The sequence below is a fragment of the Thunnus albacares genome, chromosome 17 (genome assembly GCF_914725855.1).
Source record: "Thunnus albacares chromosome 17, fThuAlb1.1, whole genome shotgun sequence".
NCBI classification, from domain to species: Eukaryota; Metazoa; Chordata; class Actinopteri; order Scombriformes; family Scombridae; genus Thunnus; species Thunnus albacares.
Genome location: NC_058122.1, coordinates 24,013,617 through 24,032,718, shown reverse-complemented (window position 1 = coordinate 24,032,718; position 19,102 = coordinate 24,013,617). Strand labels below are relative to the sequence as shown.

The 19,102-nt window shown below is 38.4% G+C and overlaps 1 protein-coding gene across 1 annotated transcript; it reads right to left on the bottom strand.

Moving 5' to 3' along the window:
• Nucleotides 1-3,389: 3,389 nt before the first annotated feature.
• Nucleotides 3,390-18,706, bottom strand: hsd3b7 (hydroxy-delta-5-steroid dehydrogenase, 3 beta- and steroid delta-isomerase). Its single transcript, XM_044330577.1, has 6 exons — nucleotides 18,461-18,706; nucleotides 13,364-13,519; nucleotides 8,880-8,988; nucleotides 6,216-6,315; nucleotides 5,544-5,706; nucleotides 3,390-4,106 (listed from the first exon to the last, which is right to left on the bottom strand). The coding sequence occupies exons 1-6, from the start codon at nucleotides 18,618-18,620 to the stop codon at nucleotides 3,694-3,696; spliced, it is 1,101 nt and encodes a 366-aa protein (XP_044186512.1). The 5' UTR covers nucleotides 18,621-18,706; the 3' UTR covers nucleotides 3,390-3,693.
• Between the last annotated feature and the right edge of the window lie 396 nt (nucleotides 18,707-19,102).

Genomic DNA, 19,102 nt, shown 5'->3' with positions numbered 1-19,102 from the left:
TACTTTTTTGAAGAAGTTACAAATAAGTTAGAAAAACTTAATTAAAAATGAAATAAAAGGATTTCACAAGTTAACACAGTGATTGAGGGGTTAAATAATACAATCTAATAATCAGTGGTGGAAGAAGTACTCAGATCCTTTACTTAAGTAAAAGTACCAGTACAGTAGTTTTAAAATACTCCATTGTGAGTAAAAGTCCTGCATGACAAATCCTACTAAAATACATAAGTATTATGAGCTTGATGTAGTTAAAGTATTGCAGTAAAAGTAGTGGTTTGGTCCCTCTGACTGATATATTATTATATATGACATCATTAGATTATTAATAGTGAAGCATCAGTGTTAGAGCAGCATGTTACTGTTGTAGCTGCTGGAGGTGGAGCTAGTTTCAACTACTTTATATACAGTTAGCTAGTTTAGTCCACTGGTTCCCAACCTAGGGGTGGGGCCCCTCCAAAGCGTCACCAGATAAATCTGAGGGGTCGTGAGATGATTAATGTGAGAGGAAAGAAGAAAAAACAAAGTTCTGATTCACAAATCTGTTTTCAGTTTTTGGACTTTTTCTCTAATCTTTGATTTTTGGTGAAATATTGGATCATTTGAACATTTATTGAAATGAAACCATGTGAGAAGTTTAGAGGGAAAAATCACTATTTGGTGGAGCTGTTAACAACTCATAGACATGTGAAATGTGACCCCGACTACACACTGCTTTTTGTAAGATGTCAAAAGCCAAAAAGGTTGGAAACCACTGGTTTCATCTTTAACAATGTGTTGTATTTTAAAAGCTTGTTAGTGGAAGTATAAAGTAGCATCACATGGAAATACTCAAGTAAAGTACAAGTATCTCAATATTGTACCAAAGTACAGTACTTGAGTAAATGTACTTAGTTACTTTCCACCACTGCTAATAATAGGAATGCTGGTTTACAGGCTAGTACATAATATTTCATCTAGTGGTATGTTTTAGTTGAACCAGAAGATGGCGCAATCCCCTTTAATTACAAGCGTCTGCGCGCGAGAGATGATCCAAACGAAGTTTTGGTATTTAGATACTTTACTTAAGTTTAAGTAGCAATACTGTAATATAAATATACTCTATTATAAGTAAAAGTACTGCATTCAGAATTGTTCTTTTAAAGTATAGAAGTATTGGGAAAAAACTGCACTTAAAATATGAACAGTAAAAGTACTCAAAAGTGTTTTTTATGATTGTATTATTATTAATGATGTAAACAGCATTTTAATGTTGTAGCTGCTCGAGTTGAAGTATTTTATAAAGTGATGTTTAATAATACATATAAAGAATCTATTGCATTTTATACTAGTAATATACAGTATATCATATGTTATATACTGATCATACAGTCTGTTGGTAATTTATGTAAAATGTTAATCTGCAAAGTAACTAATGGCAGTAAAATAAAACGTAGTTGAGTAAAAAGTACATCTTTTCCCGCTGAAATATAGTGTAGTAGAAGTATAAAGTAGTATTAAATATAAGTAATCGAGTAAAGTACAAGTAGGTACAATACTTGAGTAAGTGTAGTTTTCACCACTGTCCAAAACATGTGTATTTTAAGTTTTAATTTGAAGTTATTTGGCATTTTTTTGCCTTTATTGGACAGTATAGAGGTAGGAAACAAGACGGAGAGAGACACACATGTATTTAAAGTACTCACACCAACACCTTTGTCTTTCTATACTTGTGAGGGCCCTCTAACCCTCATCCTAACCTAAATCTAAATCTAAATCTAACCACAACCCTAAAACCAAGTCTTAACCCTTAAAACACCTTTAGAAGTAGAGATGACCAGCCATGACGTCCTCACAATGCAGAAATGTCCTCACCACAATGATTTAAAACTGAAATTGATTCCCACAAAGATATCAAGACAGGTTTCATATCATATTGGCAATCAGACCATCGGTATCAAGCATAGGCAGTAGCCACTGATGTTATGTCTGCAAAAACTCTCCGATGCACCCGTATTTTGCTTTTAGGTCTAAGTTAGCAGACAAAACCAGAATCAATATTACAAAAGCCCCACATCCCCATATGTTTTTGTTTGGTTTGGGCATTGTGAGTCATTTATAAACATTCACTTTCATAACAGAAGGCATTTAAATGTTGTGCAGATCACCATGGAAAAAAAAACACCAAAAATGGGGAACACCAGGGCAACAACAATGAGTTATTCTGAGAGGGAACTCCCATTTGCGTAGGATTACTCATACAAATATGCCATCCAGCTGGTTGTCATAGAGTCTGATGACAAGTTTCCACAATAGTACTGAGGGACTAGGTGCTATGCATTGCGGTAGTTCTGCATCCCCATGGTAATCCAGAAGAGGAATACTCCCAGTAACACTGTTGTAATGGTAAGGGAATGTGCACATTTAAACAAACCCAGAGATTGATCGATGTTGCTATTTAGGTCTTAGTTTCGTTATGATGTACGACAAAACGAAAGGGAAGAGGAGCCCCTCCCTGACAATGAGAAAAACCAAGTAGAATATATTAAATAATCTTTATTTAAAAATTAAAAACTATACATGACAATCTTAACACTCATTATAAAAACATCATTTAAATTAGGAGACACAAAATATGATATTAATAATACAAGTCTAAAGTCCATATACATGTAGTTAATGCTTGTAAATTGTGTTTACACTTGTCTTAGTACATAAAAAGGTGCAAATGCTGATGTTACACAATCTCTGGTGTAGAAATAGTTCACATCTAAATGCTAAAGGCATAGTCTAAACAAAAAGCTACAATCCATCAATGGTGGTAAACAAAAAAAAAAAAAAAAAACTACTACTACTACTGAATCCAGTGGAATCCAATTATTAATCGTAAATTATTTAACAAAGCTGTTAATATCAGCTTAACAAATAATTTAATTGTGTTTACACTTCAGCTATAAACACAATATAACAAATGCAGTAGTAACGGATTTGCACGAATCTCTCTCTGTGATTAGCACCTAAACGGAGAAAATCAGTGTCATATTTTTAAAAAGTCTTCTTTAAATCCACTTGGAAAAAAAAAAGCACCTTTTCAAAACTACATTTCCATCTTTGATATTCTCGCTACTCAGCTGTTTTACATCCTTTCACTTTTTTTTTTTTTTTTTTTACAAACCATCTTACAAATCATCTTGTCTTAGGAACTTGAACTTGTCTTTGGAATTTGTGCTCTGAAAAGTTCATAAAAATATAATTTTGTTGTTGAATTTAAAATGTATCCTAAATACTACAAAAAAAAACTAAGTAGTAGAATTAAAACACAGCTACATTTCAGTGATAAATATTGCATTTTTTTTGTTTGTTTCATGAGAATTTTTCAGTTAGTGGTACGAGATACCCTTGTTGATAGTTTGCAGGCAGAAATGACTGCTGCAACGCTAAAATATCACTTGGAATATTATAAAAGCACTTCAGCACACAGGTCAGAATTTCAACCTGTGATTGAATGATTAAATGTTTATTAGCAACAGTTTATATCATTCTGTATGTACGTATATGCTGTTCTTATATTTCCATGAAGCTCACTGAATTACAGTTGGAATGAAATGTTTGTCACCTAACAACAGGTTGCTCCGTTTACACGTCTATACTCGGGGGTTCCTGCGTGACTACATACGATAGCAGCTTCTGATGCGCGTTGCAGCACTTGAGTTCACTTTAGGAGTCTTTGGAGTTCTCCAGAGGAAACGTGTCGACCCATTTCTGTGTGCGCTCTCGGCACTGGTCCCAGTCGTACAGTGGGCGGTACTGGAAGTGGCGCAGGGCTTTCTCTGTGCGCACCGTGAACGAAGTGCTGGCCACGGCCAGGGTGTAACTGTTCAGCAAAGGCGTGTAGTTGTAAACGGGGCTTAGTATCCAACGGAGTATGTCGTTAACCATGGCGAGGAACCAGAGCACCGTGAAGGGCATGCGCACCCTTCTGAAGTTAAAAGTGGAGAGGAAAAGCATGTTGAAATCCTCGTAACTCTTGTAGGGTGAATCATCGTAGCAGAAGAAAGCCTCGCCTCCGACTGTTTGCGGGCGTTCCCTCATGGCACGGGCTGCAAGTACGTGCATCCATGCCACGTTGCCTAGCGACACAAACAAAGTCAGTGAGTATTAAGAGTGAATTATGGAAAAAGCACCCAAACCCTTAACTGCGGTAGAAATAAGACAGTGGGAAAATACTTGCAGGAAATAAACATCCATGACTTCAAAAGTGTCAGCAGTAAAATGCATCCAAGTAAATAATAATCGTGTAATTGTGTGTTAATCTTCTTGTACATTTGTTTGACATCACATTCAAGATTCAAGAGTGTTTATTGTCACATACACAGCAACACAGTGGGTGGCAACAAAGAAGACAATTAGATTATGACATATATATTTACAATTTTTTTAAAAAAGGAGAGAGAGAAGAGAAATAAGATGAAAGATTAGATATAAGTACACTGAGAGCTGCTGGAAAGTTCTCCAAAACGAACAAGTTCAGTCAGACAAATCTAATGGTGGCCGTGGAGTGAATGAGTCAAGTGCCAGCACACTTTTACAAATTGTGATAAAGTTCAACCGTTGAGTAAATTTACACAGCTGTTTCCTACCTTTGACCGCATTACTCTGACATCATCATCCTTGACTCTACAGCATCTACTGCACTAAAAGTAAAGACTTATCAGCTGCAGATCTTTTCTAAAGGAGCTGACTTGTAGGGGCTTTTTAGGGTTTTTTTTTATTTTTTATTATTAGAGTTGCTCCAAATAGCCACCACTGACACTCAATTGCAACATTGGTGATTACTAATAAGGTCACGAGCAACAGCCAATAACGTGACAGAATGACAAAAACTCAACAGCGTGTTGAGGCAGCAAACCTGGCACATGGCTCGTATCTTTCACGTATAATTAACGGGTATTGTTATCGCAACCAAGAAATCAGAGTGTCAAGATTGTTTTATAGATAGTGTATGCATCCAACCCTTAATTGGATACAGGTGCAAGCCAACAAACGGCAACAAAGAAAGAGGAGATGATGTCTCCACACTGAAATTTGCAAGCTCAGGCAAAAACAAATATGTGGAGCTGTCATCGTTTGTTTGTGTATATGAACCGTTTCTCGTTCACATGAATCTTTGCCTAATGAAGACGAACGAAGAGTGAAGAAATGTTGCGACGAATACTTGAGAGCTCGCAAATTTCGACGCCTTTTTCATTTGACACGAGCTCAAGAGAGCGTCAGAGGTTTCTTTGATTACAGTCCGGATTCCCAGCACTGCAAAATTTATGAAATGCAAACAAAAACTTCCTCTGAAATACAGAGGAAGTGTTTATTTGCATGAAAACTGTGCTTCTGCTTTTCGCTCTCGTGTGAACACAAGTCATCGTGTGAACCTTTCATTAGGTTCTCTTTCGCAACCTTTGCTTTCAGGGTTTAAAAATAAAACAGAAGTTGGCTCAGAATCATGTGCTACTTTAAGGCACTATGTTTAAATTTGTTGTCATGACACATAAACCCAGTAACCTTGAACTCACCGGCATAGACTCGTCCATGTTCAGTGCTGTCCGGGACGCCCCCGATAATCAAGCCTCTCCTTTCTACACCGTTCTTGTAGAAATCCCTAATGAGCTCGTGCCCCTCGCCGTAGATCCCCGTCGGCCTTAGAGAGCACGTGTACAGACGCTTTCCATCCTTCACCTGAGCAGGAGACAGAACCAGGAGATGGGTGTTAAGAATCGAGAAGGAGGTCCACAAAATAAAAAAAACATCTCACACAAAACAGCTGAAAGATCTCTGTAGAGTTTGGACAGCCAGAGCGGCACCGCAGTGAAGCTCCGGAGGGATTATTTGGTATTTTGTGGTGACGTTTCACAATAAATTCCCAGAATCTGACCTAGAAATATAAATCAAACATTTGGATTTTTCAGATTGTGTTACCCCAATTGCCAACAAGCTAATACAACAAGCACAATCTGACAGTCCTCTGACAGCATTGATGAGTGTGATAAATTTGCCCATCATTATCGATCAATGGTTCTTATTACAACTTCTTTCTTTTCTCTATGTCTTTAACTCCACAGTTAAAATGTGCTTTTGAAACATCTGCAACAGTTTAGTTTTGGTTACAGGGATATTACTGCTCTCAAAACTGTAAAATATAAAAGTATGAAAATGTGAGCTTATATAAAGCGTAAAACCTCGCGTACCTTGGTTCCATTAGCTTCCAGCACAATTTTCTCTGCCTTCGCCTTGCTCTTGGGATAAGCCATGGCGTGGCACACGTTGTAAGGTGTATCTTCGTTACCCCTGTACAGAGAGAGTCAAACAGTCAGAGAGCAGCACTGTGGATAAAGAACTATTTACTTAACCTCACCGTGCATGTATGAAAGGAATGTTTTTGTGAGGACAACTGCAGCTCAGAGAGGCAACTTGCACAGACAGCGAGGGAGAGAGCTGGACACGGTTTAAAAAAAAAAAAAAAAATCACATTTCAAGGTGGTGTCTCTCTGCATATTTTCTGCAGCTTTCATCTCTCCGTTGGTTGCTATTTCAAATTCCAACTAGAGAGTGTGAGCTGATCCTGTACTGATGTTAACGGAGAGAGAGAGAGAGAGAGAGAGAGAGAGAGAGAGAGAGAGAGAGAGAAAATGCCAAATATTCTTTTGAGGTGCAGCTGTAGCTATAAAATGTGTGAATAGAAATGCAAATACACACAAACTCAGAAACCGGCAAACAAGCACACACACGCACCATCTGGAATTATGTTGTTGGTCATGGCAGATAGTCGCTGGCTCAACAAAGATTTTTTTTTGTTTGTTTTTTGTTTTTAAAATCTCCTGCCTGCCTTTTGGCATTCAACTCACATTCTCTCCTGTCTAAAGGATTACACAGCTGTTTTTTGTATTAACCCATTTACTGTACTGCTCACCGTCTTTCAAACACTATCTTTTGTTTTAACATCTTTCTGAACAGCCTTTGTTTTCCGTACAGTGTGAAAAATAAACTTTCAGAGACGTCCAACTTGCTTTAAAAGACCATGATTGTTGCATGGTAGATAACACAGAACAGACTATCTGCACAAAGCATTACCACACAGTATTAATGTAGCTATGTGCAACAAATAAATGTTCACTGTGATGGATTACCCATTTTCATACTATGGTAAAATATCTGGAAAACAATGGTTGTCAATGGCTGCATTGAAGTGGAAAGCCCCCACAGAGCACGTAATCCACCGAGGACATGAAAAAGACCAAAAGGATAACTATAATATAAAAAATAAACATTTTTTTTAGACTGTATTTGTATCCAGATGTGCAACAAATAGATATAGTGAACAACAATTATATGATGTGCTAGATCATGAGAGAATAGTGCACTAAATAAAGGCTATCTTGCAATGCTAAGATACACTTTAGAAGACTACTGGATCTGCACTTTCTTCATTTATTTATTATTTAAATCAGTTACCAAGTTTTTGAAATATACTGCTAACTAGTAAAAACTACATAACATAACCTCTCCTGGCTGAGACAAACATCTAAAAGTTTGCAGCATGCTTTTTAAATTTAGTTCATGTAAACATAAAGTTATAGAAAATTAACTAAAACTAGAGCTGCAGTGATTAATTAATTGGTTGATTTGAGCTTTTTTTTTTTTTTTTTTTTTTAAGAAATAAATGTCCAAATTTCTCTTATTTCAGCTTCTCCAATGTGAATCACTGTTTTATTCAGTCTTGACTGTGATAGTAGACTAAACATCCTTGACATTTGATGACATCATTATGGGCTTTGGAAAACTTTTTGGGAAACAGTGAATGACATTTTTCACCATTTTCTGTTGTTTTATGGACCAAACAAACAAACTATCAACAGATTAACCGATAATGAAAATAATCAGTTAGTTGCCGCCGTAAAGTTAAAACATTGAGAAAAAACTGTCTGTCGGTCAGAATACAAGAGCTGGTTCCTTTAACTGACGCATGAAGAGCGCTTATGTCACATCGCTCCCTATTACTGTCGTAAATAAACAAAAGGGCTTAGCGACAACGTAACTGAGCCATAACCATGTGGTCATGACTCACCTCGGCAGGCGTGAACTTTGTTTGTCATCTCAGTTTCTACTGTTGCATGAATGTTTCTGTTTTGCTTTTGTTTTTTTTTCCCCTTGTGAGATCTTTTCCTCGAAACATTCTTCTATTATTCCAGAAAGGGCAGGAGTCACTCCCTGCTCAACTACCGCAGACGTCCCCAGAGACAGTCAATATCTAGAAACACCATTTTTCTAAATGTCAACAACTATGGGCTGGTGCCACAGGTCCTTGTAGGGGAAACTAGTTGGATTAGTCATAATCAACTTGTCTTTTAGTCAATGAAACTGAGAAGCAGGACTGTTTTTACATAATTACAACTGGTAAGTGGTGGTTATGTCTGAGGTTTCCAGACATGGTGATACGTGTACGGCAGGAGCAACATTACATAACCTGTCTGTAATGTTTTGCATGAGTCTGTCTGGTATGTTATTCAGAGAGAAAATATGACGACACGGGAAAGATAAAGAGCTCCTCTGAACGACTCGTGCACTGTGTGTTATGTACTTGTACGTACAAGTGATAATATCTGTTTTGTACAGACCTTGTGTTTTTCGTGATGGTGAATTCCAGAGATGAAAAAAAAAAAGAACGGATACAAGATGGAGACCAGAGAAATACAAATGAAAGAGCTAGTGGATATTTAAAATTTGAAAGTGCATCCATGAGGAATCAGGGAGGAAAACACTTGGATTGCACATGGGGTCACTTGGTGTGCTGAATTTAAAAAAAATAATTTAAAAAAAGGGTTCAGAAACTAGCATGTTTTTTCGAGCTTCACCTGATAAAATGGTCTCCCTTGATGTTGGGTCCGATCACTTCCATACTGCTGGTGTAGATCAGATGCTGGATGCTGTTCTCCACACAGGCGTTGATCACATTCTCTGTTCCTGACAAGATAGAAAACAGAATCATTGAAGTTATGAAGGCGGCTGGGATCTTTGATATAGTCGGATTGCATCAAGACCTCTTTAGGTTTCACAGAGCCAAAGTTTTAAATGCACTTCTAAAACTAAACACAAAAGACTAAACACATTCATATGCTTAATGGATAAACCTGCCCATCCGAGGGAAGTAACCATTCACAAACATTCACACACATTGGAGCAATTTGGGGTTCAGTATCTTGCCCGAGGACACTTCGATACTCAGACTGTAGGAGCCAGGAATTGAACCTTCCGACCTTCCCGATTGGCGGACGACACTCCTGAGCCACTCCGGAAATATCATACCACGAAAAAGGTCTTGAAATTGTAAGCGCAGGAGGAAGAACAACAGGAAATTAATTTAAAAGGAATGCAATCCATGTGTGCCCCTGTTTAGCAGATACAAGGAAGAAAGTAAGTTTTGCTTTGCGCCCATAAATCTGGTCTCTATTACTGAAGAAGCGGCACGTGGTGGAAAGAAATGTGGTCATGCAGTAGAGAAAGATGACTCCTAATAATTGTATGTCATACTTTTACAAAAGGCCTCGTTAGGTAGGCAGAAGTTTAAGTAATTTGGTCAAAGAGAGAGGGGAAGTTAGGGAAACAGAGTTCACAGGATACATCATTACGTCTGGTCAAGTTTGGCAGAGGATTAAAAGGAGCGTGCTGAAATCTGTTCCGAGAAGTAATTTAATCTTTAACATGTTATCTGGGATCAGCAATGTCTGGGGTATCTCATCCGTGCAGTAGCCGTGTCAAAACGGATGACGATACTAGTTCTGAAAGCAACAAACGGACATCCACGTCTGCACAGAAAACCTGCATAAAAACACCTGATAATACAAATGCAGAACGATACGATTATTGCGCATAATGCAGCGTAATACTACCAGAGAATGCATTATTGTACGTTTTGTCTGATTTAAACTGTATATATAACTTATAACTTTTGAGTTAATAGGAAGATAAATCAATAAAACTGAACATTTGAATGACCTAGATTTGTTTTGAGAGCTGCCAAAAGAAAACCAGAATCTATTCCCAAGATCCAAAAGTAATAGACTGCGACTAATAGTGAATAAATAAAATCAAAGTATATAGTAGTAGTCAAAAAAGATATGTTCTCACAGGGGCTTTACAGAAAAACCATTAAATACAATTAACTGATAAAGGATTGTAACCATAAAAGGCCTCATGGAAGTGCTTTTAAAAATAGAGTTTGGCAAGATAAAACCAGTCTTTCAAGTGCACTTCAGTGCCCTGAAGGCTCTTATGATTGAATAAGTCAGCCGTCTTTTGTCTTCTTGAGTGTTGTGTTTGTGGATGTGAGGCATAACACTGGTATGGTTTCTGGTACATACTTGAACTCAGGGGCCAGAAAAAACAGGACATAATAATCATTAAAATAAATTTGAACTATCTGGAAATCATTTCCTTTGTGCAGTGATATGCAGTTCATGCAACTTTTAGAGTGTTAGTTTGTGTCTCCGATACTGAAGAAGAGGGAGTCAATGGTTATCAGAAACATGAAGTGATAAGGAAAATCTTTATCAAGGGGAAAATAAGCAGCACGAGGGGGAAAACCATATCTGATTCTCACATTTCTCAGCTGGAGGAAGCTATACTGAACCACCCTCTTCTCTTAAGTGAAACAGAGGTCAGAATCATTCCTTGACTTTCTAATGGCTTTACATGGGTGGATATATTTTTCTTAGTGTCAACAAATCTCAGATGCAGAGCCAACACACAAGGAACTGCTCTACTTAACAAGTACTGTGTGCGTATCCAAAGCCTGATACATCTTATTCCTCTGTGCTGTAGACCTCTGTTGTTGTTGTTCAAAAAAGTATTAAAAACACATGAATGAATCACCGCACTGCACTGAGTGACATGTTCCTTCACCACAACGAGTTTGGTCATGTCAGTTTTTGGCTCCAAACACATTTTCAGTCTCAGGAGAGCAGTTCCGTGTGCTGAAGTCCTTAACAATGGAGTACAAAGTCAATTAACAATGGAGTACAAAGTCAAGAGGTTGTGATATGTAGCAAAACAAGCTAGCACAGCTCTCTAAACAGAACCGCGTTCCTGCACATGCTCAGTGGTGTCTGCCTTACACAGAACTACTCTCCTGAGCCTGGAAACACAATCGCTGTTATTATTCTTTGGAGCCGTTTCCAAATGAAGTAACGTGCCCAAATTCTTCAGGGTTAAGGAACATGTCAGCCAGTGCATTGTGGTGACTCATTCATGTGTTTTAAATAGTTTTTGGACAACAACGGAGGTCTACGGCACAGAGGTGGTGGTTTGGTTCTGCACCTGAGATTAGTTGACCATAAGAAACAAAAAGAACCATGAAAGTAGTTCACTATGTGAACAATGAGAGTTTTACTCAGCGGAAAGGATTTCTGGTGATTCAAACAATGCATTACGTTCAGACGGATGTGAGCAAGCTATTCATTCAATCCGAGCAACCCTAATGATGTCTGACCTACCCTTGTTTGGGGTAAAACTATTTGAAAAAGGTCACAGCTTGTTCTCAGCTTACAGCTCACAAAAGTCTTTTGTCTGTTTGCTGAATCACTGCAGACTAAGCATTACACATGAACTTAAACTCAAGACAGACACCGAATATGTAGACTGCTTTCGTCACTAATTATATTAATGTGAACAGCGTTCCTCAGTCCAGGGTCTAGATTTGATTAAACTCGCACCAATAAAACACCACTTTTAGTTTCATCAAAAGCACTTGACATGTTGTTTCCCATAAAACCTCATTACAGTTTTTCCAAAGTCCTGTGCAGCTCATGACTAGAGATATTTCAGGAATTCAGACAAATAAGCGTCAGTCTTTCCTGTCCACATGTTTTAAAGTTTGAGTCTGGTGATATTGTTTTTCTTATTGTCAACACATCCCATGAGCCTGATACATCTTATTCCTCTGTGTCAAAAGAGCACAAGTGTTATCCAAACGCTACTAAAAACACATCTATGTGAGCCATTCTGTCTGCAGCACTGTTCCTATATCACCACAAATGCATACTGACAGTTTATTTTGAGGCAGTGACACTGAAACTGACCCTCTGCTGGTAATGAATCAGCTAAAAATACTCCCCCATTATGCCCTATTTTCTCCTGTTACTGTTACTCCTCCGTTTTCTCCGACATTTTATGGACCAAACAGCTCAGATTCATTGAGAATATAATTGATAGATTAATAGATAATGAAAATAATCGTTAGTCGCAGCCAGTATGTCACAATCCAGTATGTTCAACAGCATGTGAAGGCATCAACAGCAAACTTGTATAAACACTACATTTGTGAACCTTATAATTTTCATCTGTTTATTTAACTCTGTTCCTTTTTGAGGCTGTACTTTGTGTTGTTGTTGTTATTTAGGGCTCTAGGTCATGTGATACTGCTAAAATAGTCCAGTGGTTGACTTCTCTATTGGCCGGATTTTGATGATGTTGATGGTAGTAAACACCAGCTTGTACCAAATGACACAAACTGTGTTAGTTGGTACACAACCACACAAACACACCAACAAATACTCTCGACTCAGTCACCTACGTAAAAGTACCACTTCAGTCTGACAGCATCTCACAGGTTTCAACATGACATAACCTTTAATAAGGTTGACTATATTTAGCCACAATTACAGTTACAGTTAACAGCAGCGTAATTATATTCCTCGAAAAGGGAGGGACTGTGTAATGGGTTGATAACGAAAGTCTGACCTCATAGATAAAGGCAATCCTGACATTTTGTGGGGGAACTGCCTCTGAATTACATGAAATTAGCTTGTACTTGATTTTGTTCAAATCAAAATGGAAACATGTGGTGCATCCGTGAAAGCTGGATTCTTGTCAGGGTGGGAGAAAGCCTCTGAAACGGCAATTATACAATCATGTGACAAACCCACACGAATATGATTAGGCGGTTAAAAGCAGGACCAGATATTTTCAAATCGAAGAAACTGCGATACATTAGACCTTCAAATGAACCATTAATTCATAAAAATACTTCCAAATAATGAAATACGTGATGAAAACTGGCCTTTGATCCAGATTTGAGTATCAAGACAAAACACCAGAAATCAATTTTTCAGCAAAAAACCCCCAAAAAAACATGCATTTTTCAGTCTAACTTCATCGTGGCCACCATTTTTGAGATCATGTGTGTAGACTTCCTCTTGAAAATCATCAGAGCATGAGGTGTTGGTTGGTTTCCCCCCAGTTTTGGGCAGTTTTCCAGCGGAATCACACTTCGCTTGTTTCTTCCTCATCCCTTTTCCCTTTTATCATCGAGGGAGCGATCACAGCTTCCTTCATGCCTCACCTGTGACGTTGACAGAGTAGATGAGGGCCTCCGGCACTTTGTGCCAAACGTCCACCAAGCTGGCTGTATGGATGACGACATCTGCCCCGCTACAGGCCTCCGACACGCTGCTGTAGTCTGTGATGTCTCCCTGGATGACCACCACCTTTTTCAACTCTGAGAAAGAGGCAGGAAAACACAAAGTCAAAACCATGCAGTACTCAGATAAGGGTTATATTCCTAAGAACTCTACAAAGGAATCCAAGAATGTGAGAAACTAAGTTCAAAACCTCCATTTGACTTTAGCTGACAATAACACTGCCAATTATCTGTGTCAAGTCTGAGATCATTTTTATGACTATTTGTGGTGCAGCACCTCTTCTGGGAATGTTACAGAGCAACAGTTTAGAGATAAAACACCCAGAAATGCACATGTGTTTTTGGTTTATTTAGTTAAATACCAAATAAGTTCAAGTACTAAACACATTTATGCAAACATCTTGTAAATCAAATGTCATACAGCTCCCTTGGTAGAAATTATATTGCAAAATGTCTGTGGGATGATACATTTCAAGAGCTTTACTGTCACAGCAACACAGCAGGTGTCAACACTGAAATAAAATTTGATGTCTTTGAGCCCCAATTTAAGTAAAATAACAACTGTATAAAAGGAGAAAGATAAAAGAGAGGACGAAGTCCAGAGCGAGTCCAGAATGATAACATATACAAATACTGTTTATTGTGCATTGGGCAGTGGTGGAAGAAGTATTCAGATCCTTTACTTAAGTCAAAGCCTTGTAAAAATAATCTATTACAAGTAAAAGTCCTGCATGAAAAATGTACTTAAGTAAAAGTACATAAGTATTATCAGCTTGATGTAGTTAAAGTATTGCAGTAAAAGTAGTGGTTTGGTCCCTCTGACTGATATATTATTATATATGACATCATTAGATTATTAATAGTGAAGCATCAGTGTTAGAGCAGCATGTTATTGTTGTAGCTGCTGGAGGTGGAGCTAGTCCACTGGTTCCCAACCTAGGGGTCGGGCCCCTCCAAAGGGTCAGCAGATAAATCTGAGGGGTCATGAGATGATTAACGTGAGAGGAAAGGAGAAAAAACAAAGTTCAGATACACAAATCTGTTTTCAGTTTTTGGACTTTTTCTCTAATCTTTGATTTCTGGTGAAATATTGGATCATTTGAACGTCTACTGAAATGAAAGCATTTGAGAAATTTAGAGGGAAAAAAATCACTGTTTGGTGGAGCTGTTAACAACTCATAAACATCTGAAATGTGACCCTGATTACACACTGCTTTTTATAAGACGTCAAAAGCTAAAAAAGGGTTGGAAACCACTGGTTTCATCTTTAACAATGTGTTGTATTTTAAAAGCTTGTTATATTATCCATTGTGTCAAATCTTCACCTGAAAAGTAACTTAAGCTGTCAGATAAATGTAGTGGAGTAGAAAGTACAATATTTCCCTCTGAAATGCAGTGGAGTGGAAGTATAAAGTAGCAGAAAATACTCAAGTACCTCAAAACTGTCCTTAAGTGCAGTACTTAAATGAGTAAATGTACTTTCCACCACCGACATTGGGTTTGCAATGTTTCAACCATCTCACAGTATTTATGGTAGATATGCCCAACTCTTCCTCACGCCTGGCAAAGTCTATGTGTGCTTCCATGAATGTTTTTCATCGTGGCAACAACTTTTAGCATCGTCATCATATATCAAGGTCTCGCACTCTGCTTTACCTTGAAATTACCTTGGCAGATAACGAGGACAGGCGGAGTCCTGCAGAACTGGACTTTTGAATGTTGAGTCAGAGATTCTGTCGCAATACAACAAACACTCCTTCTCAAGTCTGCATTCCCATATGTAACCTCACTAACTACAAACTGTGAGCGGTTTAATTACAGATGCTGCCACTGGCCTCTAATTAGTGGAAACACACACACATACACACACACACACACATCTCATATTTGCTTGCACTGTGAGGCCTACAATGGGTGTTATGGAGACCGAGCTCTCCAGTTACGGCTCACTGGTCCCTCAATGAGAGCTTAAACAAAGCATTTTCCTCTATGGGAAAAGCGTAATTTGTGGTTGAGCGCATTCCCGATTCTTTTGAAGGGAAAAGGGTACTGTTGTAGATTATGATTTACTTTTATGTGAATTGCTTGTGGCTTCTCACTAAGACAGTTTGACTTTTGATGAGTTTTTTTTTAGTGTCGTTTTTCGCTGGCAGGAAATAATGATGACACATGACAGAGATTAAAGGTGTGTGGACTTCCATGGAAAGCATAACACACCTACATCCCGTTTACGTGTGACTTACGTAATCCACAGACTATTACAGTGACCTTAAACACTGACACATAATGAATGAACAAGGTCATATCATGATGGAAGATTCACTGAAGTGAACATCTTTATCCGGACACAGGAAACGTAGCTGGGAGTTGGTTATCCTGGAATCTTTTTTTTTTTTTTTTCTATGTAAGGATACAGAGTCCAGCTGTACTTAAATGACAGGTTTGCAATTTTCCATGGTCAGTCTTAAAACAACAATCAGGAGCCCAAATAAACATTGAAGCATATTTTTCCTGCTGTAACCATCTCTCCTGTTCATACTGGTTACTAAAATATCCCCTTCAAATGTGCTTTCAGTGTAAGTGTAATCCACATTTAGTGCAAAAATACATTTAAAAGTGTATCTGAAGTTTATATGAAGCTTCAGCAGTGTGAGTTAGTCATATCAAGTGGAGATCTGACACTTTTACTGTCTTTTTTTCTGGCATCAAATTCCCTCTTTGTGTTTCCCTGTTGAGCTGCAGTGGAAGTATAACAAAAAGAGGGACTTTGGCACTAAAAAGACTGTAACACTGAAAAATCTACTACTTGAATGTACTTGATTGAAACTTCATGTTCGCTTCAGAAAAATACTTTTAAATACTTTTTTTTTTCTTGCACAGAAGGAGGCCTGTGGATTTTGGCCAGGAGGAATGATTAATAGTAAGAATAACCTGAATCTCTTTATTCGTAAGTTATCATTTTCACCCCTCATGCCTCATTCAAATAGTCGACAAGTGCTTGATAAGATCAAATAAGTTCGCCTACACTGTTACACAACATCCATAACTCCAAAATAACATACAGTAGGCCTATTTATGAGTGGGGGTGTATCACAGTAAGTAAGTTTAACATAGTCTAATACAAGATTATAAGAGAAATAGTCCAGTTATACCTAAAGTAAGCATGCAAGTGACCACTGAAGAAAACACAGGCATTACAACACCAACATACACCCAGAAAAGATTCATAAAATTTAAAGTAAACACCCCGGGGCTGTGTCGCCACACCCATTACAGATGACCTCAGAAGCTGTCATCTGTTTGCAGACGATACTGTGCTCCTTTCTCTGCTTACTGCCCAAGATCAGGGGCCCATGTTTAGTGAGTTTGTGGAAAGGTGTTGTTCTGGAATTTTCCATCTTTAGGAGGTTAGAAATTGAGTTACATTGGGTCAAGCCTGGACCTTTGAGGTCACGCTGTAATTCTTAGGCAGGAAGGAGGCATCCTCTCCTCTCCTTGACATTCCAGCTGTCTGTGATGTTTTGGGAAACAGAAACCTCTCTGATAGATGGTAAATGAATATTGCTTTGGTCGCCAAGGTCAGAGGAGGCTTTCTAAGATAACACAGATAAGTGGATGCTTAGATTCTATTGCCAGACATTCAAATCAAAATGTGCTGACAGTGACCTGAAGTTCCATGCAACGTGTCCTGAAATGACACGGGTAAAATCCAGTTCCTTGTTTAGAAACTAGTGAGCCAATTAGACTAATTTTTCATATTGTAGGCTGATCTGCTTGGGTTAAAGACAAAGACTCAGACCTTCAAAGGCAGAACGGAGAGAGACAGCATCCGAGACCTTGATGTTCACCATTTCAGTTCTCCTTGATCATGTACTTTAATAAACGTTTTCAGCTTTAAAGACATCAAAGGCTTGTGTGCACTTTTTTTTCCTCCACTTAGGTGCTGACCATCACTCAAAATATTCACAACAGGTGTGACAGCTCCTGAGTGTCACCAAGACCGAGGAGATGTTCACCAAACATGCAGCCATAATTCATGTATGTCAGTATTTCTTGAGGAAGCTAAACTCTTTTGGAGTAAACAGGAATATCTTCACTACATTTTACATCTCCTTCACAGAAAGCACAATAACCTTCTCATTCATTTGCTGTTTCAGCTCTCTCACAATCCAAAACAAGAAGCACCTCCAGGGTGCAGTGAACACCTGCTCCAAAAACCACAGGCCACCCCCTCTGGGCTCTGGTCTCGCTCCGAATAACTCAGTCCACAGGACCCCACCCTTTGTCCCACACAGGGCCTCTGCATAGCTGCCATGTGGCAGGCATCTGCACTGCCCTGCAGCAGTGATTAACCAGAGGTAGGCAACCTTCACGCATGAGGCTGCTCCCGGCCCCCTTCTCCACCTTTCCCCCCCGAACTTAACCTCCACACCTATAGTCTGCCATAGGTGTGAGGAGGAGCCACAGGTAGGTGTAGGTATATGTGGAGCCCCCTCATACCCCCCAATCTCTTTAAGACTTATTATTATTATTGGACATTTGACTGCTACATGGTTACTGCTGTTTGTCACTGTTGTGTATTGTTCTGTCTCTGCCACGTAGTCACTGTTTGTCTCTTATTTATTGTCTTTATATGTCCTATTGTATGGTTTTTATTACTATGCCTGCATCAGGAATTGCCCCTCGGGGCAAAATAACATGTTTGCGGTCCTCTTCAAGATGAAATACACCGCGGAAGTTTGTGAAATAGTCACAAAGGCTGAAATACCAGTGAAGCAAGAGCTCCATGGAAGCTTATAGTGAAGCCGAAATGAAGAAAGCATCATATGACATTAGAAACTGTTCAAGTCATGTCTTCAAAAAGCATCTAACGTTGCCAACATGCGATATAACGTTAAATTAACGAAATTTAAAATGCAGTTTGGTTTTTAAATATCAAACATAAGCATCACCTCCACAAAAAAACACACACAAAGCTGCAGTTTTTGTTTGTTTGTTTGTTTGTTTTTTTTGTCTTACCTGTGCCGTGTCCGCTCAAACGTGAGTCTATGTGTTTGTCAAACAGTCGGATTTCCGTCAGGTTGTCCTCATTCTCCAGTAAAACCCGAAGCAGGTGCTTGCCGAGGAAGCCGCAGCCCCCCGTGATCAGGTAGACGAGACCCCGCCGATCTTCAGACATACTGCGAATGAAGTTTTTGCGCAGGCGCAGAAACGACGATGACTGAACAACGGAGAACAGTAATACTGACGGAGCACTGCAAGGACCAGAGAATAAAACACAGGCTAGAGGACAGCCCACAACTTTTTTTTTTTTTTTTTTAAATTTTACAACTTTATTTAAATATAATAAACAGGTGACTAACACATTATAATACATTTGGTTTAGATTTTTCCTCAACTTTACTGGAAACAACGACAAATTGAGACGTTTTAAGACATCGTAAAATTAAAAACTTTTTTTTTTTTTTTGGTAAAAGGATTGTGCAAGAAGCTTTTAACGTTCAGTAAAAACGAAAACATTTTAATGAGTAGGGAAATAAATACAAAAAAGGGTTCAGAATAATAATCAAGAAGCATTAGTAAATAATTTTGTATGTTTTAAAAATTGTTTGTTGCTTTTTTTTAAATTTTGCAGCTTGACTAGAGAATTGTAATAGAGCT

What these genes read in the sequence shown, in the direction of transcription:
- hsd3b7 (XM_044330577.1), bottom strand. Translation starts at nt 18,620, where the DNA reads ATGTCTGAAGATCGGCGGGGTCTCGTCTACCTGATCACGGGGGGCTGC. An exon ending in CTACTCTGTCAACGTCACAG is followed by an intron (nt 8,989 to 13,363) that starts GTGAGGCATGAA and finishes CTATCTTGTCAG; the next exon opens with GAACAGAGAATGTGATCAAC. An exon ending in TGGAAGCTAATGGAACCAAG is followed by an intron (nt 5,707 to 6,215) that starts GTACGCGAGGTT and finishes TCTCCTGCTCAG; the next exon opens with GTGAAGGATGGAAAGCGTCT.